The 26,750-nt window shown below is 39.5% G+C and overlaps 1 protein-coding gene across 1 annotated transcript in view; it reads right to left on the reverse strand.

The window, feature by feature from the left end:
* itga8 (integrin subunit alpha 8) overlaps positions 1-26,750 on the reverse strand; it is a 125,137-nt gene that overhangs the window by 71,450 nt on the left and 26,937 nt on the right. Inside the window, exons 4-13 of the mRNA XM_008112473.3 lie at positions 25,583-25,706; positions 24,560-24,621; positions 23,865-23,910; positions 22,900-23,025; positions 20,331-20,375; positions 17,582-17,625; positions 16,505-16,561; positions 16,252-16,304; positions 10,885-11,090; positions 8,480-8,671 (exon numbers count right to left, since the gene is read on the reverse strand). Of these exons, the coding sequence (XP_008110680.2) occupies positions 8,480-8,671; positions 10,885-11,090; positions 16,252-16,304; positions 16,505-16,561; positions 17,582-17,625; positions 20,331-20,375; positions 22,900-23,025; positions 23,865-23,910; positions 24,560-24,621; positions 25,583-25,706 (955 nt within the window). The remainder of the gene's footprint in view (positions 1-8,479; positions 8,672-10,884; positions 11,091-16,251; positions 16,305-16,504; positions 16,562-17,581; positions 17,626-20,330; positions 20,376-22,899; positions 23,026-23,864; positions 23,911-24,559; positions 24,622-25,582; positions 25,707-26,750) is intronic.

Below are 26,750 nucleotides of genomic sequence, written 5' to 3' on the forward strand. Positions count from 1 at the left end.
GTGAATTGGATGAATGTACTGCAAATCCCATAATCCTTGGTCCACCCTCCGTCAAACTGCTGCAGCATGTGAAGTGTGTCATTTGGGATATGTGTGCCTGGTTTGGTTCAGTTGTGTGATTTGTGGCAGTTGCTGTGGTCTCAAGAAGTGAGGGAAGGTACTGCAAATTCCATCATCCTTGGTCCATCCTGCCCCAATATACATCAGGATGTAAAGGGGTCGACAGGAGTTCTGTGTGCCAAGTTTGGTCCATTTCTATCATTGGTGGGCATTGCAGTAGTCTGTGGGAGTTATAGTGTTTGAAAGTACTGCAAATCCCATCATCTGTGGTCCATCCTCCCCCAAATGGCAGCAGGTCATAAAGTGCATCGTGGGGATGAAGTGTGCCAAGTTTGGTGCAGATCCGTCATTTCTATTGGTCTCAGTGGGCTGGGATAGTGGCGGCCAATCAAAACGCGAGCACATATTCCGCCAGGCCAATCAAAACGCTGATACATACTCCGATTTCACTTTTATTATATATATAGATATAGAGAGCCCTATATTTAACAGAGTTATGTATTTTCTTAGAAAATGCCACAGCTATCTAAATGTTAAAGGTCTGACACAGCATAAATAATAGTTTCTGAAAAAAATTAGACATAACCCTCTCATATTATGTGCCCGAATCCTTCCAAATGAAACCCAACAAAACACATACTGAAATGCAAAATAAAATCATATTATTCCATGTACTAGAGTTGCAACATATGTAGATATACTGTACTTACGTTTTTGAAACAGGCAGCCAATCTCCACAGATTTGATTCAAAGAAAATGCTTTCTATACATCATCACTAGACTACAGCTGAAATTCCACCATGGTTTGGACTTGACATTTCAGCTCTGAATTCCAGGCATGCATTTCCTCTTCCTAAAGAGGGTTATCATCTGTTCCCCATATTATATAATGGATAATACCCCTGGTTGCCTAGGGGAATAAGGCTGGATATGTAGGAAGTAATGAAAAAACCATAGATGGCTTTCCAAAAAAGAAAAGAAAAAGATGTGGGGGGCGGGGGCGGGGGGAAGTAACTCCTACTAGCCAAAGTCTGAAGTCCTCAAGAGCGACAGTGGCCATAAGCATACATAACTCAATATAAAGTAGTAGCTCTGCAGATGGGACTATGCTATGGTGTGTTATTTATCACCTGGGCAGGCAGGATGTCCCTTAAATAGCCTGGTATGGATGATTTAGGGCTTTTCCACTGCTCAGATCAGCAGAAACAAGCAAGAAGCCAGTGAAGTTGACATAACACTGGAGTTACATGGTGACTTGTGAGCACTCAACAAACCTCTGACCACAACATTTCTGATCATCTGAAGAATCTGTTTTATAAATAAATGAAGTGTGGAAGATACAACTCTATCTGCACCTAGCTGAAGCTTACCCAAAACTTAAAGGACACTCATGGCAACAACTGCTACCTCAAAACCCAGGAACACTGATGGATCAAGTAGAACCGGGCTTGCCATTAGCTGGAAGATTACTAGGGAAGGCAGTTATTCCTCCTAAGAAGGTACAACTACTGTATTGGTACCTCATGATTTGTTCTATATCCTTTAAGACATTTTGCTACCTTCAGGTGTGCTAGAAGACCCTACTGCACTGCCAGTATTGAAATACGATTGCATTGCCTTCTGAAATGGAATAGGGGAGCAACCAATTTTGTCTTGTTTCAGGTATCACATTTCTGCCCTGCAGGCAAGCTACACACCTGTCCAGAATTTACTGAACCACCTGACTCAAATCAACAGTGGTCTTGACAGTCCATAGCCCTTCTTTGCACTAAATTTCATCCAGTCCTAAATTGACATATTACTTCCACTACATTTATAAGATCAGACAACAGCAATCATGAGTTCAAAAATATGGGAATATACAGCCATTTCTAGTTCTATAAATCATAGGATTATACATTTTCAAACAATTCAGCAAAAACTGGATGGCAGTAAGCCAACTGTCAGCAATTGACTCCAATCCACAAATAAGAAACTCCTGAGTTTTTACTTCCAGAATCTTCTTTTCTGGTCTTCCCCTTCCTGTCTGCTCATGTCTTGAATGATTCTCCTAAATGGATTCCATAATAAAATATGTAATAATTCATTTAAAAACCTGGTAGGTGTTGGAATCTTGGCACCTAGCTTACAACTCTCTGAATACTTTATACTCTTCAAAATCCCTGCTACTAAGAAGTTGGAGGGATTTATTCCCTCTGTAGACCTTGATGCTCTTAACAGATGGAGCCTTCAAAGAAAGTTACTTTAGAAAGAGTAGGCAGAACTTTGTATTTTTAGGCTATTGTTTCCCATTTATCATAGCCCTTACTTTCCTAAAATACACCTACAGAAGTTTATTCACACCAATATAAATATTAATTTGGAATGATTCAGTCTGTGTTTGACCAAAACCTATAGCACAGTATTATAATGTGAGGAATAGTGAGGCATCATGTGAGTAAAATGTGTGGGAGAGTAGAAGTGGGAAAATGTAGAATTTTGGGTACTGTTGGATCACAAATCTCATTATTCCTCATCACTTGCTGGAGTTGATAGGAGTTGCACTCCAACATCTTCTGGAGAGTGGACCTTGTACACTCTTGGAGCAAAACTTGGTAAAGCTACTTTTCGGAACTACGGCTTCCACAATCTCCCAGCCACCATAGGCTATTCTATTTCGGGACTTGGGAAGCTGTAGTCCATAAGGTTACTTTTCAAGTTCAGAGAGAGAAGGAGAAAGCGAGAGAGATGGGGGATATGTGAAATTTGGACACTGAAATCTCAGTGGAACCCTTAATGGCAGAATATGTTAACTATAAAATCAGAGAATTCCGCAATATCCTTTTTGCTCTGAGTTTCTTGGATGCTCAGGGGAAACTAAGAATGTATAGCCCTTCTCTTTCCTAGTGTTGGAACTAATTTGGAATGACATCTTTTGGAGCCAGATGGCTCTGATGAACAGCCGAGGTGATGACTACAAACTCTCAATGTTATTTCTTGGCTAAGTGATCAATCATTGTAAACACCATCAGAAGGTTATCTTATTACCATGATGGTTTTACACAAATGCTTCCATACGCCGCAGACATGGAGAGATGATAGCTCACATAGACACTAACACCACAACATTGTTCCACCCTGCAATTTTGGTGAAACAATTTTAAAGCTTTTATCAGAGAACAAGATAAATATCCCAGTGAATAAACACAAGGAATTTTGGCAAGAAATACTGCTATGTTTCTCCAAAGAGTGAACAGACCGGATACTGTATATGTTAGCTGAGCCAACAAAACTAATATGACAGATTTCTTTTTTAAAAGGACCACTGTAAGTTCACATTAACATATAAAATTATAGGCGTGATCCATTCACTTGTGCACAAGAATACTGAAGCTAAAGTACCCTACACTGGAATTTGGAAACATGAACTTTTGGGACCAGCTCTCAAAACCCTTATCTAGGCTGGCCCATTGTAATCCAGAAAAATAACTTTTTCAAGTCATGGTCCTGGCCTATGTAATTAGAGGTGAGAAGCATTCCATGATAGGTATACATGGACCCTTCTTTCTATATCCTGCTTATGTTCCTTGAAGTGTCCCTGGAACAATGTGGATTAGCCAAAGTCCAAAGGGAGGGAGAAGATAAAGAGCTCTACTAAGTGCAATAGGAATTGCCTTTCACCATGGACAACTAATGGCCAGCAGAATTTAACCTCTTGATGAGAAACATCACTAGATCACTGCAGGGAAGAAAACTCATATTCTCTACTTCAACTCATAATGCCTCCTCAGAGGGCTGAAGCTGGATTTTGTGCAATATGTTTCCAAGAGAGGAAGCTGAAAATCACTGCCTTTGTAAAGGGCCCAAAAGTGTTTCAAACACACATCATATTTTGAGCTTTCCCTTTTGCAAAGCTAATGTAGATGAGAACCTGGTGTTTACTAAAGTGCAGATTGCCAGATCAGATTGGATCTGGGTTGATATATTTCCACACTTCAAAAAGATCCACCACTGTTTCATCAGCCACAAGCAGCTCCCCTGCAGAGCCTTTCTGGAGATATAACTTCTGCTGATCACATGGCTGAGCACCCTGTTGTAACCTCATTGGATACAATGTCACCAGCAAGGGTCTATCAGACAGCTGTTTCTGGGTGACAAGGGTGGCCCCTAAAAGAGCAAGGCACAAGTGTCAATGTACTCTTGTCCCATCCAGCCATCTGGAGTCCTAAAAACTTTGGGTGATTCCAAAATGGTAGGTGTTGCATCTGGCGCAGTTTCGGAGCAATTTACTCTGGCGCAATTATAGATATAATATAAACCCAAAACATTTGGAGGACCCAAGATTGAGAAGCCTTGGTCTAGACTGCAACTGTCTTCAAAGGAAGAGCATGGCACATAACAGAAAGAGTGAAAGCATGTGCCTCTATCACACCAGAGGTAGTGAATCTATTCTTGATGTTGTTGTTTTCTCCCCAGCATCTGCTCTGAGTAGATGTTCTACTTCTGTAAAACTTCACCACCAACTCTGTTCCAATTTAGTGGTAAATTCCAGATGGGATTTACTGCCCCTCAGAGCCCCCAAAAACCCTCCTTCCCATCTCACTGGTCTGTCATCCCCCATCAATTGTCAATGTTCCTCATTCATATATATATGAATATATATATATATATATATATATATATATATATATATATATATATAGCATCTCTATGCACACTCAAGGCATGGCCATGGCTGTGGCAAAGCTAAGCAGTATGACTCATAAACAATATATTTTAGGAAAACAAAAATAAAATGTAAAATTGGATAGCGTTTTTCAGATATAAGTTGGATGTTTTAGCTCTCCGCCATGTGCGGTAGCAAAAATGGACCCCATGCAGGTATTGGCATTTACCATTACTGTGTGTTTATTATTTTAGCACTCTGATACACAGCCCAGTAAAGATTTTTTCAAAAGAGCTGACTGTGAATTAAGTGCCTCTCCAAAGAAATTCTAATGTTCAGAATTTAAGAGAAAATCCCCAGCATCAACTGTATATACTAATCAAAACATTTGACCTTGGACCTTGCCTTAGGTTAAATTTGAATTAATGTGAAATTGTTAAACAAAGAAAAACAAATTTCCAGCTATGCAGTTATATCTCTTAATTCCGACAAATGTATTTATTTAAGTTCTTCAAATTCAATCATGTCTTGTAACATTATGTTTCAAGATACTTGAAGGATTCTGGCCACAGACTATCGACTTTCATTTTTATTGGCATAATTGGTGCTATATTAGACCCATGGCATGCTTGGATACAGAACAGACATCTATCCCTTGCCCCCAATAATAATTATTATACAACTAGAAAGGCTAGACAGGACTTTAAGATTATCTTAAAACAACCATTTCCCAGAGCCTTCAGCATTTACTTTATTGCAGTCCAGATTCTCCTTGGCAGCATGGTCACTATTGATATAGAACTATCCATTCATGCTGTGATAATCTTCTAACTAGACTGCAATATGCTCTCCATAGGGCTTCCCATGAAGACTATCTGGGAGCTTCAGTTAGTGAAGTGAATGTAGTACATTGGTTCTGAGTTCTCAAAATTAGCTTCCAATAAGTCTCTGGGCTCAATGGAAAATGCTAGCACTGTCATAGAAACTCCTTACATGGCTCATGACACTTAGGGCCTTTCCACACAGCCCTAAATCCCAGAATATCCAGGCAGAAAATCCCAAAATATTTGCTTTGAACTAGAATATATGGTAGTGTGGACTCAGATAACCCAGTTCAGAGCAGATATTGTGGAATTTTCTGCCTTGATATTCTAGGATATAGGGTTGTGTGGAAGGGCCCTTAGAGAACTGCTAAATGAGATTTAAAGGCAGCAAAGGGGTTCTGCCTGAGATGACTCCATGAATACTACAATATGGCAGAGATTTCTTAGTGGTAGTATTCCTACTATGAAATTTTCTTCCGCTTAACCACTGGTTGTACTTCACACATTTGTCTCAAGCAACAAATAACACATTTGCATGAAGCTTGAAGAAACAGCAGTAGTGAATTCTTTACCTAGCAACAACGAATCCAATGACATCAGAGAGGGCCAATTCACCAGCAACCGCCTTTATGGTACAAACAGACAGACATACTTCAAGTATATACATACATACATATATTCAGATAATGATTTTACTATCTGAGAATATCTGAAAACTATTTGAGAACAGGAGCCCCTGGTGGTGCTTCAGGTTAAACCGTTGAGCTGCTGAACTTGTTGATCGAAAGGTCAGTGGTTCGAATCTGGGAGCGGGGTGAGCTCCCACTGTTAGCCCCAACTTCTGCCAAACTAGCAGTTCAAAAATATGCAAACGTGATCAATAGGTACTGCTTTGGTGGGAAGGCAGTGGCACTCCATGCAGTCATGCCAGCCAGATGACCTTGGAGGTGTCTACGCACAAAGCCAGCTCTTCGGCTTAGAAATGGATATGAGCACCACCCCGCACAGTTGGACACAACTAGACTTACTGTTAAGAGGAAACCTTTACCTGTACCTTATCTGTGAATTGAGATGTTTTGGATGGTCCTGTGTTACTTCAATCAAGTACAAATGTACCTCTATGGTTACGTTAAAATCAGGAGTTTTCACTGATCTCTGCCAGAACATCCTGTTTAGGACCAAGTCCCATGGAGCTGGTTTCCAAGAGAGGAAGCTGAAAATCACTGCCTTTGTAAAGGGCCCAAAAGGGCTTCAAACACACATCATATTTTGAGCTTTCCCTTTTCCAAAGCTAATGCAGATGAGAACACAAAATGGCAAGCTCAGCCATCTGAATTAAGGCAGACAAGGGGGTTGTGTGGAGTGGGGAGAGAATAAGCACTGAACACAGTCACAGAATGTAAGGTATCCAAAAATATTAGTACAGTAGGTTAACAGAGCACAGTGGCAAAGATATTCCAGAATGTCCTTCCAGCATTGTCTCATTAATTACAACAGGGTTTAGGCTAGCAAAACAGTCCATGGCTTGGACTACAGCCGTTCTACTGTGTGGGTTGCGAATACCAAGAGCCCTCTCAGCCCCCAACAAAGAGAAATACTGTGATCTGCCGTATGCTTGGTCCCGGGTGGGAAGATGGAGAAAAATCAAATTAAATTGATGTTGTACATTTAGACTACAGATGGTGTTGGAACGCTGCCCCAAACTGAATAAGCTCCACTTCAGAAAATAAAGAGTGAAACCTCCAAATGGTGAAGCGGTGTTGATAAATACCAGATGACACCAGTAAAATATTAATTGTAAAGGGACAAACGTTTGTAAACCAAACTAATTGAAGAAGAACGAGCATAAGAAAGCAATGAAGGAATATCTACAACTAAACCTCTCTCCCCCTGTTCTTGTGTACATTTCTAATGTTAATAGTACTTAATCATACTTGAATCTCATTGAAATTTATGGGACAAGTTAGTCGTGACAAGCTTGGGTTCCATTCACTTCATTGACCCTAAACTGGGACTGCTTTGATCTGCATCCCATCCATCCCAATATTTAAATAACATGTTTCTCAAGGACTCATTATGTTTGGCACAACTCTTGGACCAGCCCATGAGAACTGACCGACATTATTGTTGTTTCTGTTCTACAAACTGGAACAAAGGTGGAAATAGACAGGAAACCCTTTTCTTTAAAAAGATCGAGTATTGCCTAAAGCCACCTGGAGATGTCATACTTTGAGAGAATTTGTGCTGTACTTTCTCCCCCTTTTTCATAGGGTGACATCAGTTTGTATTAAGTACAATGAAGTTTGGAAGCTGACATCCACACAACGTTCAGATTTGGACAAATTGTATTCCATTATTATTCTGTGTGTGTTGCAACTACGAACACAAAGAAACGAATAGCTCTATAGAGAAAACAAAGTAATTTTTTTTAAAAGTCAACGCCATTTTTGGGAATATGATGATCATGATTTTAATATCTGATGCATCTATTTTGTAGCAATGTTATATACGCTGAACATATTTGGAATTTTAACAACACGAGTCAGACTATTATCATAGCAACTATTTTAAATGACTTTTTAAAAATGGAAGGAAATGTTCCAAAATGCATAGAAGTAACCTTCCCTATTCAGATTTTAACACGATTGGAAGAGTTAATGTGTCGTCTCTGTCTCTGTCTCTCTCTCCCCTTCTTTGTGGCAATTCAGGTGTTTTATGTTAATGCATCTGTTTCAACCTCTCTTGCATTTCTGATGATTTCTCATGACAGGAAAGGGAGTATTTGTCTTGTCCAGCTCCAAATTCTCGGGGAAGCCAAGCTGGAACTACACACAAAAGCAAAGCCTATTCTTATTTTGACCTCTGCCTTCCAAAAAAAGAACAGTTAAGGGATGATGTCTTTTCCAGAGAAAGGAGGGATGAAATCCCCTCTCTTGTGGAAGAACCTTACCTGGGTAATCATTCTTGTCTATGTCTGAGTCTCCTCTTAGCGTAAAGCCAAATCCCGCTGGCATTGGCTGGGAGGCCCACATACTGCTGAGAACCTGGGAAGGGTTTGGGTTTAACCCATTACTAGCTCCGTTGTAAATGAGTACTTTCCCCCTCCGCTCTTCTCCGGCGAATGGAGCGCCTATTGCAATGTCTGTAAAATAACAAGGAAAAAAAGGCAAGGTTATAAAACTGCCAGGTTTAGTTCTTTTAATTGGCACATAAGCAAAATGGGGGCGCATCTACCCTGTAGAATTAATGCAGTTTGATGCCACTTTCACTGTCATGGCTCAAGCTATGGAATCATGGGAGTTGTGGTTTGGTGAGGTGCTCTCTGTTAGAGAAGGCTAAAGACCTTGTAAACCTACAACTTCCAGGATTCCATAGTATTGAGTCAGCGCAGCTAAAGTGGGGTCAATTTGCATTAATTCTACAATGTAAATATACCCTAGGAAGGGTACAATGTAAATATACCCTAGGAAGGGTGCATTTCAAAGGCATGTTTGTCATTGTGACATTGTGACATACATATTTCACCTTGAGGAGGTTTTGCATATTTTGTAGGAAATAGTTTACCAGAAGATGAGTTTCACCAAGTTTGGAAAAATCATTTATTTGGTCTACAGCTCGTTAAATTTTAGCCAGGCAGCAAACAAATAATATTCCCAAGTGTGGATGTCTTGATTTTAGATCTCTAGAAAAATGTATGGTACATTTTTAGAGGGAAAAAGTAAAGGTAAAGGTTTTTCCCTGACATTAAGTCTAGTCGTGTCTGACTGGGGGTTGGTGCTCATCTCCATTTCTAAGCCGAAGAGCTGGTGTTGTCCGTAGACACCTCATGGTCATGACTGCATGAAGCGCCATGAAAGGGAAGATAGCATTATACAGTAGTTTGAGCATTGGTGATGGAAACAGACTGTGCCTTGAGCAAATCACACCCTCTCAGGCCCTATCTTCACTGCCATATAATGTAGTTTCAGAATGCAGATTAATTGCATCATTTTGCATTCTGAAACTGCATTATATGGCAGTGTAGATGAGGCCTCAACCACAGAACAAGGCAAAAGCAAACCCTCTCTGAACAAATCTTGCCAAGAAAAGCCCCAATGGTATGTTTGCCTTAGGGTTGCCGTAAGTCAGAAATAACTTTAAAACACACAACAACAACATTTCAATAGAATAGAAAATGGGACAATTTAAAGGAATGGAAGCAGGGCAAGACAATACTCTTGAAAGGTGAGACTCCATCCACAGTCAATGTTAGATATTGTGATTGATTACTAACTCAGCAGTTGGAATGGCACAATGTTCTTTGAAAAGGTATAGAAACAATCTCATTCCAAATGGTGGAAATCTGTGAATTGGCTGGTTGTGACTCTTTGCAATTCACAATACACACACATCAGCACATGGGAAAAAACAGAGTGCCAATATATATATTTTAAGAAGGAATCTTGCCTCAGAGGTTAATCTATAAAAGATTTTAAAATCCCATCTTTCTAGTTAATCATTCCTGCTTTTGCTCCCAGTCATCTATTTTAATTTATTTTAAAGCTCCCAGTGGCTTTTTGGTGGGGCCGGTCTCAACACACACACACACACACACACATACACACACACAAACACAAATGAGAAAAGTATAGTCTGGATATATTCAGTGAACTGAAATAGACAAATGATCTGTCACATTTCTGCTGCTTTTTTATCCAAAGCCTTGACCAGCAGACACAGCAAACCAAAGCCCACCTAAGCAGTGGCAGCTAAAGAAGTCGATGTTACTGAGAAAGTGAGTTCACTCCAATTTGTAGTCAGAACTTTAAATGGTATTAAAGCTATTCTGGGTTCTAGAGTCCAGAATCTTGGATAGTGCCTTTAAGTTTGAGACTCATTTTCAGAGGTGATTCATTACCTTTGCTACCACTGCATCTGATTTATGAATCTGAAACATGCTCACACAATGGGCATAGCGGATAGGACAGATACTTCCACACTGCCCCAAAAAGAGCATAGAAGAGTAGACAGATCTGTGTAAATGTTGCCTGTGATAATTTACATATACAGATGCACATTTAAAAATACAGTTGTGTGCTGGGGTTTTATTCCAGGGCCCCTGTGGATAACAAAATTGTGGATGCTCAAGTTCCATGATATATAATAGTATAGTAAAATGAGGCCGCTTATATAAAATGGCACAATCAAGGTTTGCTTTTAGGAGTTTGATTTAATATTTCTCAAGTAGCGAATGGTTGAATCCCTGGATACAAAATTCCGGAATACGGAGGGCCAACGGTAATTACCCATCACTTAAACCACAATTTCCCCTATCCAGCCCTCTAAGCACCCTCCACATGTATTCTCATGCATTACCATTATATCCATCCTGGTTCAGGTCCCCAAGGTGTGCAATGGCATTGCCAAATCTACCAAACACTTCCGTGCCAGATAGTATCTGTGCGTCTCTGAAGGACAAGGTGCTGTCTTGCAGATAAAGATACACTTGCCCCACTTCTTTAGGATTGCTCTCAAATTCACGCTCCATAAAAAGAGGTGCTCCGATGAGAATGTCATCCAGCCTGGTGAGAGGTCACAAACAAAGGAGGTCAATCCAAAATTCAAAGAAGGTATTTTCTCAATTTAACTCCACTTTAATACATTCACACATGTAACCATGATTGATGGCTGCAGAACTATACAAGTTCTAGTTTAAAAACCCAGTAACATTCCCAAGCTCTTCAATAAAACATAGCTATGTCATAAGGTATGGCTCAGTTTGTCAGAAATATTAAAAATTAACTAGATATTTTTAATTACAAAAATGTGAGTCAAGCATTGAAAGGGTTAAATGGATGCAATGTCTCAGCAAAAGCTGTAGTTTAATATAAGCAGATGTGCCTGTAGCTTAGTAGGCCTCAGTGTGAGAGAGGCCTCAGTATGAGAAGATCTCAGTATGTGAGAAGGCCTCAGTGAGAGAAGCCCCAGGTTGACGGCCTCATGTGTAAAGCTACTGTGTGAAGCTCCTCTGTTCGTTCGGTGTGAGAGGAGGCTCTGTGAGAGCAAAGCTGTTTACCTGCATGAGAAAGCAGCCCAGAATGGAAGCAAAAAAGGAAGTATAAAAAACTTTGTGTTATGGAAACCTTATTTTTGTAAATAGTGTAACTGTATTATTTTGCTACAAAGAAACACCTCCTAAGGAAGAGATAACATTGGTCTGTGTGTTTTTGTTTTTTTATCACTTTTGGCTACTGGTACTGGGTCACGCTGCTGCTAATAAGTTACTCCACTATACATTCATGAGAAGCGGCTTTTGTTAGTAAGCTCACTTGCCCAACACAGTTGTCCACTAACATATGGTTCAGTTGTTCAACTAACTTGGGTTAATGGAAAATGAAAGTGAAAGCTTTCAGTTTCCCCCTCATGGCTGCTCTAGTGAAGATGTCAATCTCCTGGTGCAAGTAGGATTTAGTAAAGCAGCATTCAACATTTTCATTAGAGGCTGAATCTGGACTGTACAATTAATGCAGTTTGACATCACGTCTTAACTGCCACGGCTCAATCCTATGGAATCATGTGAGTGAACACTACTTGGCAGAGTAGGTTAAGACATTTTAAGACAACTGCCATGGTTTCTTGAAATGATTGCCTCATTCTGCCTAATGGTAAGGCTGGCTCTGTCCTTTTTTTGATTCTGCATAAGACCTCATCCACATCCCTGTTCTTTGAAAATTACATATGCAGAGCATCTGCCCTGGAAAAAGGTTGAGAAGGAAGTCTGATGAAGCAGCATTAATGGCCTTGTAGTACTAATGTTGGAAAAGGACAGCCCCATCTTCTGTTTTTATGTGTTCCTATGTCAGCATGATGACCCAGTTCAGCCAACTATTCTTCTCACTGCTTATGATATTTGCTGTGGTTTGTTTTCCATGTCTGAATTCAGATAACAAAAACAATGATGTCAATTGCACTTCTATTTGTTCTCTCACCGCCCCCACTCCTGCCCCCGTGTTCAAACAGTACATGGGGAGTTGTATGTTTTGAAACATCTGTTTGCACTACAAATTTTTAAACGAAAGAACATTTTTGCTTGTCTTTAGCTATAAATAGTCTCATTTGGGAGCCAAATTTGAGTTTAAAAAGCAAGGAGGACAAGAAACAATGCTACAGCCCATTCAGTACATGTAATATAATTCTACCCAGAGCTTGGAAAAGTTACTTGTGGGACAACAAGCCTACAGCAGCATACTGGCTATGGAGATTCTACATGCTGTGTACCATTAAAAACCCTTTCTATCATCTAATTCAATCTACAATGGGTCTCTACATCTAAACTCCTTTGACACTGCATCCACAATCCATTAAGCAAGTGATTTGTTTGCCCATGCATTCACATGGAAGAGGCAAAGCCCCCTTCTCTTAAAGAAATTGTGTTCAAAAATCTAAGCTGATCACCTGCCGAAAATGTTTACAATTCTTTTATGCGCTGCTGGGCAGGTAACAGCAGGAACCCAGAATCATGTCAAGCGGTAGAGCCTAAGTATTTCAAAGCTTTGAAATAACATAAATAAAACAGTTTGTTAATGTATTTCTATTGGATACATGATTTAACCTAACATAAATAATTCTCATCTTGAGCATAAGCTGCTCTCCAACTTGTCATGCTTATTTAATAGCTACTAGCATTTATTTCAAAGAGCAACACTAAAACTATAAAGAAGGTCTCTGCACAGCGAGCATTTAAGAAGGTGATTGGGCCCCAGTAGTAGTAGAAAAGGTTCAAGTCCCAAGCCATATAAAGTACTTCAAAGCAGATAATCTGGATTAAGAAACTGGATTATAGAACAATGCAGAGGGGCCAAAAGTGGCTTCCTTTCAGGTCATCCAAAAATGTTTGCTCCAGAGCAGTGGTTCCCAACCTTTGGTCCTCCAGGTCTTCTGGACTTCAGCTCCCACAATGCCTAACAGCCAGCAAAATGGCTGGGATTTCTAAGAGTTGAATTCCAAAACACCTGGAGGATCAAAGGTTGGGAACTACTGCTCTAGAGGCAAAGGAGGGTCCTATCAATTTCATGTAAAGATGCTAGTTTGACTCGCAGTTCAATCATACTTCAACAATGGGAATAGGATACACTCCACCATCATAACTGAAGGCAGCAGAGTAGTTTAACGAGTGCATGCTACTTCAAGAACAGTGTAGCAGAGACAGCAAAAAGCTGATCCAAAGGAATAACTGCTTTATTTTGCCTACTGGTCTTGCTTCCTATGTTCCTGCCAACAAATCCCAGTGCACTACATTTCTTATTTTAGAACTGGAATGGGGCAAGGGCCTTAAGAAAATATGTTCTCCACATCCTTGTTTTTCATAAAAGCAATCTTATTTAAACAATCAAATCTCAGGCAGCTTGCTTTATCCACTCCCCTCTCCAGGGGACAAGGATTCCACAAAGGACTCCAACAGTCTTCTCCTCCCCACTGCGGTTACTCAGGCTTCTTGAACTACTGTTTTCTGAGAGCATATCTGGTTTTGAGCAGTTAGCAAGGCTCAACAAAGAGCAAGCCATCAAAATGAGAAGCGGTGAAAACATCAGATACCTTTGGCCCCTTTTTGGCCCCTTCTACACTGCCATATAATCCAGATTATCAAAATTGGTAATCCACATTATCTGCTCTGAACTGGGTTACATGAGTCTACATTGTCATATAATTAATCCACATTATCTGTTTTGAACTGGGTTATATGAATCTATACTGCCATATAAAATCCAGATTATCTGCTCTGAATTGGGTTATATGTAGATGTAGATTCATACAACCTAATTCAAAGCCGATAATGTGGATTATCTGCTTTAATAATCTGGAATATATGGCAGTATAGGGCCCTATCTACACTGCCAGATAAAATCCGGACTATCTGCTTTGAATTGGATTATATTAGTCTACACTGCCATTTAATCCAGTTCAAAGCAGATAATCTGGATTTTATCTGGAAGTGTAGATGAGGCCTTTAAGAGGCCTATTAGAGATTGCTGCTGGAAAATGTGGTTTTCTAGCCAGCAAGTCCCCATGTACACTGCCATATAATCTAGTTTCAGAATGCAGGTTAACTGCATTGAGCTGGATTATATGGCAGTGTAGACTTATATAACCCAGTTCAATGTGGTTCAATCTGCATTATATGAGTCTACACTCACCATTATAATGCAGTTCAAACTGGATTATATAGCAGTGTAGATGGGCAGCCTACAACATGTGAGTATTGATTGTCTAGCAAGGGCTGTATTTTGAAAAATAAGCACAAAGGGGTTACACAAATAATCTCATATTAGTCCTATCAAGAATTAACACAAAGGGGTTAAATCCCATGTTACTCCTACCTAGAGCAAAACCCAATGCAATCAGTAGCCCCAAGCTGAGAAAAACAAAAACAAAATAGGAATAAAGCTAAACAGATGAAAATGGTTGAATGCTTTGTTTCTTTTGGCTTTTCATCAGATTCATGTTCTGATTTTTTGTGTGAGAATAACAGAATGATATTTATGAATATTGGACATTTTGGAAGGATTAAGAGATTTAAGAGTTTATCTATCTAAACACACACTGCCAAGCTGAATTCTCTCTCTCAAGGCACTAGTTCATGGTAGTCCTGGAATAGTCTTATGGATCTCAGAATAAAGACACAAACAAATCAGTTAATATCTGGTCTGGGTCAACTTCACATGTTTAGTCATGTCCATGCTGTCCATTTCATGTATCATTCTGTGTTTAAAAATGAATGTATATTCAATTGTTTTGCATATACAACACTCCCTAAGAAATGGGTTTTGTGCACATCTTTCTGTAGACCATTTCTAAGGCGAAGAGCTGGCATTGTCCATAGACGCCTCCAAGGTTGTGTAGATGGCATGACTGCATGGAGCGCTGTTACCTCCCCTTCAGAGCAGTACCTATTGATCTACTCACATTTGCATGTTTTTGACCTGCTAGGTTGCCAGAAGCTGGGGCTAACAGCAGGAGCTCACTCCTCCCCCCAGATTCGAACCACCAACCTTTTGGATAGCAAGTTCAGTAGCTCAGTAGTTTAACCCGCTGTGCCACCGGGGGCTCCATGCAGGCATATATTGCAGTTCAATGCAGTTAGACTGCATTATATGAGCCTTAAATGACATTATAATGCAGTTTTGAACTGTATTATATGACAGTGTGAATGGAGCCACAGTTATGCACTTATAACTATGGCATTAAGGTAGGATGTTGGCCATTATTTTTAAGTAGCAACAACGATGGTCAAGGAACTGGCAGTAATTCTTTCTACCCTAGTGATATTATGGAATATTCACAAATAACTACCAGGGAAATGATACTAGCAACAATGTATAGGTTTAGTACTGGTTGTTTGTATGCAGCTAAAGACATGATGCCTTTATGTGAATTCAACCTTTCTATTCTTGCTGTTTAATCTGTTTTTGACTGTCTGCTATATACCTATATTCTTACAATTGAATTGTAGCATGAGTAGACCAGTTTTTATCTTTTCGTATATATTATTGTCTAAAATTCTTTGAATGACAGCATCCAAAGAATATTTCCTATCTGAATACTAATCCGGGAAATGTAATATATGTTGGTTCAGTTCAAAATATGGATCAGTCCAGTTCCCTTGAATCCATTTCAAGGGGAACAAAAGAAACAAGAAACAAAAAATGAAGTACTGCACAAAATATATTTCCATTAGCAACTTACCCGTCATTGTTAACATCGGACACTGCAACCGTATATCCAAAGTAAGATGCCATCTGTAAATACAGAGTAGCCATATTTTTATATCAAAGAACCCTCTCAACTTTCACTTCATAAATGGTAATATCCCATCTCATTCCATTTCAAGAGTTTTGCTACAGGTATATATAGTAGGAGGTTAACTATTTGGATAACACTGTATCCGATACTTTTAACTGTTGATAAGTAAGTCTTCTGGATTATTGATAGTTTTTACCTGTTCACCAGTGAAATTCTGAATAAAGGTCAAATCGGTGGAGTTTATAATTGAAACCTGGAAAGAGAATATGGAAGAATCTCAATCAGAACAATTACAACGGGTGCATCTACACTGTAGAATTAACACAGTTTGACACCACTTTAACTGCCATGGCTCAGTGTTATTGAATCCTGAGACTGTAGACTGGTGAGGCAACAACACTCTGGCAGAGAAGACGAAAGACCTTGTAAAACTACAACTCCCAGGTTTCCATACCATTGAGCCATAGCAGTTAAAATGGTGTCAAATTGTGTTAATTCTGTAGTGTAGATGGATGCAAAGATGCGGCTTCTGCATTACTTATTAGTATTTGCACTACTGCAGAGGATTTTCACCTTTTAGCACTGTTTGTCTGTTGTTATTTAAAACCATTCTGCGCGTCCTCAAAAGTCCCCCAAACCCAAAGAGTTTGTTGCCATTCTTGAATCCCAAATGTCACTGTCTTTTAAATAATCTTCTCCTGCACTGAATAAATTACAAGCATGCCTTATCTATAGTTCTGTGAGGACTTTGATTTTGGGAGGTTTTCTGGAATGCTAATATGAGCTGCCACACTTCTGATTAATGAAGAAATAAAGATCCTAACCCAAAACACGTCTCGAAATGCTCCACAAAATTTTTGGTTTGTCATATCAAAGGAATCTGTACCGTCTCCTTACCTTAGGGACTGCTACTAGCATACTCACTATTACTTCATTAATGTTTGGATAATGAAAACACTTTTTAAGCCATTACTCCCAACCTCTGCTCTGGGGATTTATCTAAATGCATGCATTTTGTTATGTAAAGTACATTATCTTATCATTTTGTACTATCGTTCCTAAAATCACATTTTATTCTTAATTAAGGCTACACTTCAGGACAAAAGTGGAATTTCATTCAAGATTTTCATATGATATTTTTTTCCACGAACAGATGCTAACGATTTCTAAACAGATTTAAAATGCCCTCGGGAAACAAGAAATATATTATATTTACTACTAATTCACCATTTGTGCAAGGCAAGCAGAATACAATATGTTGTAGATTACATACATAGCCAAAGTTCTGTGCACCTCTTGGGACTCCAGCTACCAATTCTAAAGAAAAATAAAATAAAAGTCTGAACGTTAACTTAGTTCAATACCTGCTTACACAGCAATTGTTCTGAAACTATTAGAGAACAGGCTGAAAAAATCATAGTACTATTAAATATATCATAAATATTCAGGTATATTTCAATTGTTTGACATTTAGAATATGTTTGGTTACTAAAATCCCTCTTTTGATGTAGAAAATGATGACAATGCTCACATGGGGCCAACTCCAAAGCACTTTGTTGTCTGAACTGAAAAACAAAGCTGGGCTCCTTCTCTTTCCATGTGCAAAAACCAACTGCAAAAGCCACTAAATCTTTCTCCATGAATGCAATTAAACATCTTCATATGTAAGGCAGAAGACTAGCTTAAGGAGCACAGGATGGGTTGTGCAGCAAGATAACTTTTCCTCCTGAACTTTTCATGACGTTTATCAACAAATGCCCTTCAAAGCATCTGCTTCATTTTGTCTAATGGTCCCTCCCTCGATTATATGACATAGTCCAACATTCTTGGTGTCCTGGTTTTTAGGCCTGTTCCTGGGGTTATTTGGCATTCTGGTTCAGGAAATTGTGCTGGATAGATTTCATCATCTCTAATTTCTTAGATATGGTCATCATGGTTTATTATGGGTGAGCAGATGGCAACTGGTATATGGAATATGTTCTATATCTCAGAAACTAGAGCTGATAGGGGAAAACAGATGCCATTTTTGGAATCAGTAGGTCAGATATACAGAAATATGGCTGACATTTGAGGCTTCAAAATGTGTGTTGGTCAGTGTTATCATGAACACAAAGAACCTCAATAGCACTAATCTAAGTTAGACCAGGCATGGGCAATGTTTTTTGTTTTGGGGCCGTATTGTGGACCTGGCTAGAAGGGCCGGGCCAGGAAGGAGGATGGCCGGACACATGCTGGGCATGGCAGCCCTGGAAGGGGGAGGACTCATGGGAGGGCGGGACCAGGAGGGAGCAGAGCATGGCCCGGGTCATCCTCCGGTCTTCCTGGCATATGGTCAGGACTACTCGCCCCATCCTTATGCCAGGAGGAAGGCAAGACATGCAGTGACTCCTCTGATCCTCAACCCAATCATCCTCTGATACTCGGGCTGTTCTTTTGGCATTATGCTGGGAAAAAATCATACAATTTGCTTTTATCTATATATATAAAGGAGTGATGGCATCAGGGCAGCGGACAAAACAACAAAACTACATGGCCCCCAACCACGAAATTTGACAACACAACCCATCATTCACGGCTCTAGGTTGATACAACAAAAAGAAAAGAAAAATAAAGTCCTAATTACAGGGAGAGGAATAATAGTTTTTATCCAATTGCTGTCAGTTAGAAGGCTAAGCTCCGCCCACTTGGTCTCCTAGCAAACCCACTCAGCCCAGGGGATAGGCAGAGTTAGGCCTCACTTAGGCCTCTTCCACAGATTATCTAATTTGCACTGGATTATATGGCAGTGTAGACTCAAGGCTCTTCCACATCTATATAACTCATTTATAATCTTATATTATCTGCTTTGAACTGGATTATCTTGACTCCACACTGCCATATAATCCACTTCAGTGTGCATACTAAACATAAAGACAACCATACAACAGACATTCAATACCACCACTACCTCAACAATTTCTCACCAACACCACCAGACAACGCCACAGCAACGCGTGGCCGGGCACAGCTAGTTCAATATAGGATCTGTCACAGAGTACTGATGAGATATAGATACCCAATACAACAAGCCCTCCAAAGACAAGGAGAGAATGATTCTATACAATTTACTCTATCGCCTGTTAGTACAATGTTGGTACATATGCTTCAGTGTTTGATCCAAAAATCTGTAACACATAGCATGCACAACATGGATCCAGTTATTCCTTGTAGGCATCTGAGTACCAATACATGCCTGAAAGAAGCACCAAATTATACCATTTACTCAAGCAGCTCAATTTTTGTACTAGAGTGTATGTACTACTACAGATCAGAAGGCATCTGTAAAACAGGCTCATGAATTGTTTTCCAATCATGTATTACTTTCTGCCAATAAGAGGCCATGCAGATTTTAGTGGATCCTAGTCCCTATATCTTTGTAAGGGCTGGATCGGACAATCCTTAATACAGTGTTCCCTCACTTATCGCTGGGGTTAGGTTCCAGGACCACCCGCAATAAGTGAAAATCCACGAAGTAGGGAATTTATTTTAATGTTTATACATTATTTTAATAGTTATACACTATTTTAAATCTTTATCAACCAATTGTGTTGATAAATCGCCTTCTCCTCCTCCTGTTGCCACTTGGGCTCCTTTTCTCTCCCTTTGGCTTCTCCTTCCTCCCTTCCTTAGGCTGTACATTGTAATTTTTTAATGATTTATAATAGTCTTTTAGAGTTTATTGAAAAACCGCGAAACAGAGAATCCGCAAAAAGTGAACCGCAAAGTAGTGAGCGAACACTGTAGACCCATGTGGTTGGCTATTATGAGCAAACCAAGCAATTGTAGATATGATCAGCACATATACCTGTGAAAGCTATGGCTTGGGTTTAGATACTCATATCATAATGCCTTGAACAATTTGGCCTTGTGCATATTATACTGTAGCCTAACTATTTGAGGTTTAAGCATATACTTGCAGAGAAGATGCAGAATAACCAAACTATATAGCATATAATTTATCTTGAAGACTACTGGCTTCTTACCTTGTTGAAAGTCTCCAGTGAATTCGCCCACAGCCAAAGAGTACCCTGTTTGAAAACAAACCTATGAGTATGAAGTCTGACAAACCACTTAAGTTTGAAGAGAGCCATTTCTGAAAGGACAACCAGGTCTACCCTCTATTTCAATCATCTCCATTAAAAGCACTTTATAAACTAGAGCATTTAAGGCCAGGGAAAGGAAAACAAGTTGTCAGAATTTTATGGCTAACTTCATTATATGTCTCAGAAGCGTAATAAATCTACAGAATGAAACAACTAGGAAAAAGCACAACTATAATTATATCCCAAGATGAGCTGTTAGTGCATCAATACTCTATAATTCACCTAGATGGAATATGCATTTTGTCATTACTGTGTTGCACAACACCATATTCAAAAGTGTTCATACACTTAGCTGAAAAGAAACAATGTATATATTTTATTTCTCAGTGAAAACACCAGGGCTTTTTCAACATTCACCTACACTCTCTTGGCATTTTAGCTTTCCAGAACACATTATTTGGCTAATCTAGCCAGCTAGACTAGTTGATGAAGAAGGTCAAATAAATACAACAAACGATTCCAGAAGGTTAGCTGTGTTGGAAGTGATTTGAGGAGAGAGGTAGACATTTCTAAGTTTCTCAGAGATGAGAAACTTAGAAATGGGTTAACTGTTAATGAATTGCTACTAAAACAGACACTGAGCCCATCAAAAGTTAATTAAATTATCCTTTAACCTGTCCACCTGTAGACTCCAAAAATGTGATTCAATCTCACACTAACCCACTGAGAATTATGTCGTTAAACGTGGCCATTCACAAAAATGGTGTTGATAACAATAATTACAACATGTAGTACAGTGATTTAAGCCACAGGTGACAGAATCTAATCTCTTAATGAGTTGCATGGTTTCATAATCCTTAGAAGCAATTAAACTAGAATATTTGTCAGGTGTTTGGAAGGATTAGTTTTGCAAACATGGAATGTATAATGAGTTGCAAGAGATGCCTTTGACAGTGGAACAACTACAAAAGGTGTTCAAGAGTGGAATTGACTGCTTTGGAGAATACTGGACTCTCCATCTTTGGAGGTCTTTAAGCAGAACATGGACAAGCATCTTTCAGGAGTGCTTTATGGCAGGGGGTTGGACTAGATTATTATAACTGACACTGACTTATAAATACAGATCATGTTTTACATGAGGAATCTACAATTGTTAATTTGATGTTCCCTGCACTCAGGCTGACAAGAGAAAGGGGATGACAGTGGAGGAGAAGACTCAGGTCCCTTCTACACTGCCGTATAATCCAGTTCAAAGCAGATAATCTGGATTTTATATGGCAGAGTAGAATGGACTTTAGTCTATTTTTTTTCTACTTACAGTATTTATATTCCTCCCTTCTCACCTTGAAGGGGACTCAGGGCGGATTACAATGAACAAATGGCAAACATTCAATGCCATCAGACAAACAACATACAGTATAGACACACACAGAGACAATTTTAACATTTCCAGCTTCATGAGGATATGCTCGATTCCGGCCACAGGGGGAGCTGTTGCTTCATCATCCATGAGTGACACCAAGTGCTGTACATCCTCATTCCTTTCCACATGCTGCTGGCAGCTTTATGGTGTTGTAAATTAGTTAAATTAGTCTCCCACATAAAGCATACCTAAATTTCCTAAATGACAGGTGCAACTGTCTTTCGGGCTGCTTAGGTAAACAGCAAACCGGGCTATTTAATGGTCGGGACTTAACCCAACCCGGGCTTCGAACTCATGACCTCTCGGTCAGTAATGATTTACTGCAGCTGGTTACAAGCCAGCTGCGCCACAGCCCGGTCTAGGAGAGGATGGCTGCTGTTCTCCCCCCCCCCCCCTAATTCCAGAGCAGTGCAGTTGGATTGGAGGAATTGTCTTTCCTAAACTGCTGGGTCTAGGTAAAATGGAACTATTTTGCTCTTCTCTCCCTTTGAGACCCCAGTTGGAATGGGGGGATGGCATTTCATCAATTGTTGGGCCTTGGCATGAGCAAGCTGTGCCTGGCTGTTGTTTTCTTCCTTCAAGGCCACAGCAAATGAGGGAATTTTTTGCTAAGTTGCTGAGTGAAGCCATGATGGCTCTGTCTCCTAATCTTCTCTCCTTCTGAAGTCTGGGCAGTAGTAGGTGGGATGGAAGAAGGGCCACCCAATCTATTTCTAGATCAAGGCATGATTAACCTGGGCCTTCCTGTTCTCTCCCTTGTAGTCAGTTCCAGCTATGGAATTCTATTATTCTAATCCAGTTGCAATTGTTACACTAGGAGCATATAGTAAGTAGTCTCTCTTGCATAAAGACATTACCATTTCCATCCAATCATGCAGCAATTTCAGCACATATTGGGTGGGTATACTGAATTGTATCAGCACCAATTTTGGAAATGTGTATCTTTTTTCAATTGTACATCTCTCTTGCTAACTTACAGCAAAAAATTTAAGATCACACTGACAGGCATGATCAACAGTATGTTCAAATCACTATGATCATCATCATCATCATCATCATCATCATCATCATTATCAAGTAACTTACCAAGATAGTTGTCATCATACACTGATGGTGCCACTCCAGTTTGCTTTTCTTGTGACAGCTTCCTTAGGATATTCTTGAATGAATAGTCTGTGATAATATCTGCAACACTGCTGGTGATAATCTGGCCTGTGATTTAAAAAACCACGAATAGATTAAAGATATTCATGGGACAGCAAGTCAAAGAACAAACCATTTATAAAGTAATTAGTACATGGTAGGCATAGTATAGAACTAAGACACAAATGTCCACAGGGTGAGGGTCTAAAAAATAGAGTCGTGAGACAAAATGAGGGGGGATGTGGAGGGAAAGGGAAAACTACAGAAGCTGTGAAAGAGTGAAAGGAACAAGAAGAAGCCATTGTAAAATATATTCTCTTTTTAATAACTGCTGTCCCTATTGCTTGTCTTAACTGGATGAGGCAGAATACAGCAGCAGTGAAAGTATATCATTAAGAAAAGGCCCCGGTGGTGCAATGGGTTAGGGTTAAACCCTTGTGCCAGCAGGACTGCTGACAAAAAGATCGGCAGATCGAATCCGGGGAACGTGTGAGCTGCCGTCTGTCAGCTCTAGCTCCCCATGCGGGGACATGAGAGAAGCCTCCCACAGGATGGTAAAACATCAAACAACTGGGCGTCCCATGGACAATGTTCTAGCAGAAAGCCAGTTCTCTCACACCAGAAGCGACTTGCAGTTTCTCAAGTCACTCCTGACACAGAAAAAAAATTAAGAAAAGCATGAAACAAATTTTAGGGAAGGACAAAAACATTATCAAGCTTAAAGTTGTGTGACTACGAATAGACTAAAAGAAAGTGCAATCCCATATGTGTTTACGCAGGAGTAAATCATACTTTGCTGAATAGTGGTTAGCATTCCTTATGTGGTTAGCTTGCAAACCTTATTTACTGATTCTTGCAAGCTACTCTTTTCACACTTTATCTTCAGCTATATAAATATATGAACATACCTTGCCAATAAAAGCTGCCAGGTCCTCCTACTATAAGGTCTCCATTCTACACACACACAGACAAGAGCAACATGAAATTATAATGAATAGGATGCTTAAAAGACAAAAAAAACCCCACCAACAACAACCAAAGATGTAAAAAAATGAATGAAAACATAATCATGTTTATCAGATGGAATGATTTAGCCCATGGACATCTGTTGTCTTCCAGAAGCTGTTGGACTACAACTTCAATCATTCTTTTCCATAGGCCTTGCTGTAAGAAATTATCACTTTCACTCCAACAAAATCTTAACGGGACATCCTTTATTTAGGAGTACTAATGAAGAAAAGAGAATGTGGTACAATGTGGGTATCTCACATATCAGGAGCCAGAGGAATTGGTCAACTAATGAGTAGAAGCATCCCCATCTGAGATGCTTCTTGGGAAATGTTGCTCCAAAATAACCATACAATAAAGTAGGTTTTGTCTGATGACGAAAGTCCCCTTCTTTGGGTTCATAGGTCCACATTTTGGTTCTTGCCTACCACTAGCAGGAAATCAATCCAATTGTTAAGTACTCACTACAAAGCAATACATTATTTAAACAAACACTTTGAGAAATTATGAACTGGAATTGAAAAGTATTCATCTGAGAGTAAAAATGAAACCAGTTAGTAGACCCAGAGCCATGTTGGCTACTGAGGACTCTCACCTTATAAAAGTCTAAGCTGAATCCTGCTTGACAGTAACCTTGTCCCTCAGGATCTGGATTGTCTGAAGATATCAAAGAATGAAAACTGAATTAATTTCATAATGTGAAGTGACTCAAACATTACCACTGTGAATGGAAACAGCTTTCCAAAGGGAAAAAGAGCCAGCTGTCTGAAAATCTCATCTATTGCTTTTGTGCTAAAATTCAAGCAACCGATTTCTGAGCTGGAAACTAGTGGAAAGAAAAAATATGAATACCTGACATAAAAACAATTATGTGGATTTTGCCAGGGAAATCTGAATCCAAACCAACAACTTCAAATTCAAAATCTGTTCTGACCGGTTTGAAGGTGAATATGAGATGTGGCATTCGGTTTTCCTTGACATCAACCAGAATCACATCAAATGACTTTGGACTGCATAGGTACCATAGACCGTGATGGTGCGACTTTCTACATATACAATTATTTTAGGGTTGTGAAAGCCACCTTCATTTGTGCACTCAGCAATAACAATCCAGAAACATATATAGGAGCTGCATAGGAATTGCACAATTCTTTTCCTTTAACATTTTCTCAAGCCACACTGCACCTTGACCCTCATCTTACTTGCTCACAAAACAGCATGATTATTTTAGCATAGGTTCAATCAATAGGTTGCCAGCAATATAAAAAGAAAGGGAATGTGTGTTCCATCTGAAATAATCAACTGCTTTTAAAAGTTGGCTTCTGCTTATCAGGATCTGTTGGCTATATTTAAAGCCCTTTTAAATTAAGCCAATTCTGTCTTCACGTGTCAGCGTAACAGCAACAGCCTCATCTTTGCTCTTTTAATTAAGTATAAAAGCATCCAACTGGAACCATATAATCTGATGTCTCTTTTTGAACCATGATCCACTTTGCAAGAAAATGCCTCTTAGTTAGGAGCCATCCAACCGAAAACTACACCTGGACTTAATGCATGACAGAGCAGCTTACAATTTTGGCTCTATGTGGGCCAAATTATGAAACAGAAAACAACTTACTATTGCGACAAGGGGAATATTCAGCGTAGGCACTGAAGTTTTGAATTGCTACATAGCAAGTGCCAACTGGATCTTTTTCAGGTGCAGCCTTCAGTGTTCTCCAATGGTATAAGGGAGCACAAGCCTACCAAAACATGAGCAAGTGATTTTTAGGTTTTGTGAGCGAGATTGGTCCTGTTCGCAGAGATATAAAATGATACCACTGGCTGCAATAGCACAAGAAGTCTGGGAGTTGTAATCCAAAGAGTAAATTTCCCAAATACGACGTTTTCCTTGGAATCTAAGTAACATCCTGAATGCCATCATTGAATTTCACTCCCCACCATTCAGGAAAACACAATTAAAACACTTCTGAGGGAGGTCAATTTAAACATTTCAGTCTTGGGAATGTTAGTAATCACATGATGCATACTGCATATGTTATTTATTAATTTATTGACCACATCTATACTCCGCGCTTCTCTCCTTGAAGGGGACTCAGAGCAATAGGCAACAATTCAATGCTGCACAAATACATACATTAAATAAACAAATACATTAAAATGCGTAGATAAAAGGATGTGCAGGGATTTTGTTTTACTCTGTAGATATACTGTGTTCCTTCTTTTATACCAAAGGAACAATGAAATGCTAATTGAGAAATCTTTTTCACTAAAGATTTCTTACAGGTGTGGCAAGCCACCAATCAATAGTGGGCTTTTGTGTTTGTCTTGCAAACAACACCATTATGCTTCTGCAATAAGACCAGAAATTGATTACCATTGCCAACTATTATCAAGAAGAAAGTTTTCTCCTCCCATGAGGTTCTTCATATGCATATAATTTGGCCCTGAAATAAGTGTTGGCAGATACGATGTAAGTTGGCAAAGTCGAATTGGAGGCAGGAAAGAAGGCGTGAAATAGTTGTTGCAGGTTGGGTGAAGGTGATCTCTAATGCAGCATCATTGATCTGCTGTATCCGAGATGAAAAGGGTGGTGATGATGATGATCTTCATCATCATGCATTGCTCTGTTTCCAAGTTTTGCTCATGTATTTGGAAATAAGAAAACATTGTCTCATTGTCAGATCCTGGGACTCCCTTCCCGTTCCCCCCAGATGGCCCTGCTGGTGGCCTTAGGTGGCAAACACTGAGAGACAGCAGTAAGATGTTGAAAGTACGAGTTCAGA

This window comes from Anolis carolinensis, chromosome 6 (assembly GCF_035594765.1).
Source record: "Anolis carolinensis isolate JA03-04 chromosome 6, rAnoCar3.1.pri, whole genome shotgun sequence".
Lineage (NCBI taxonomy): Eukaryota > Metazoa > Chordata > Lepidosauria > Squamata > Dactyloidae > Anolis > Anolis carolinensis.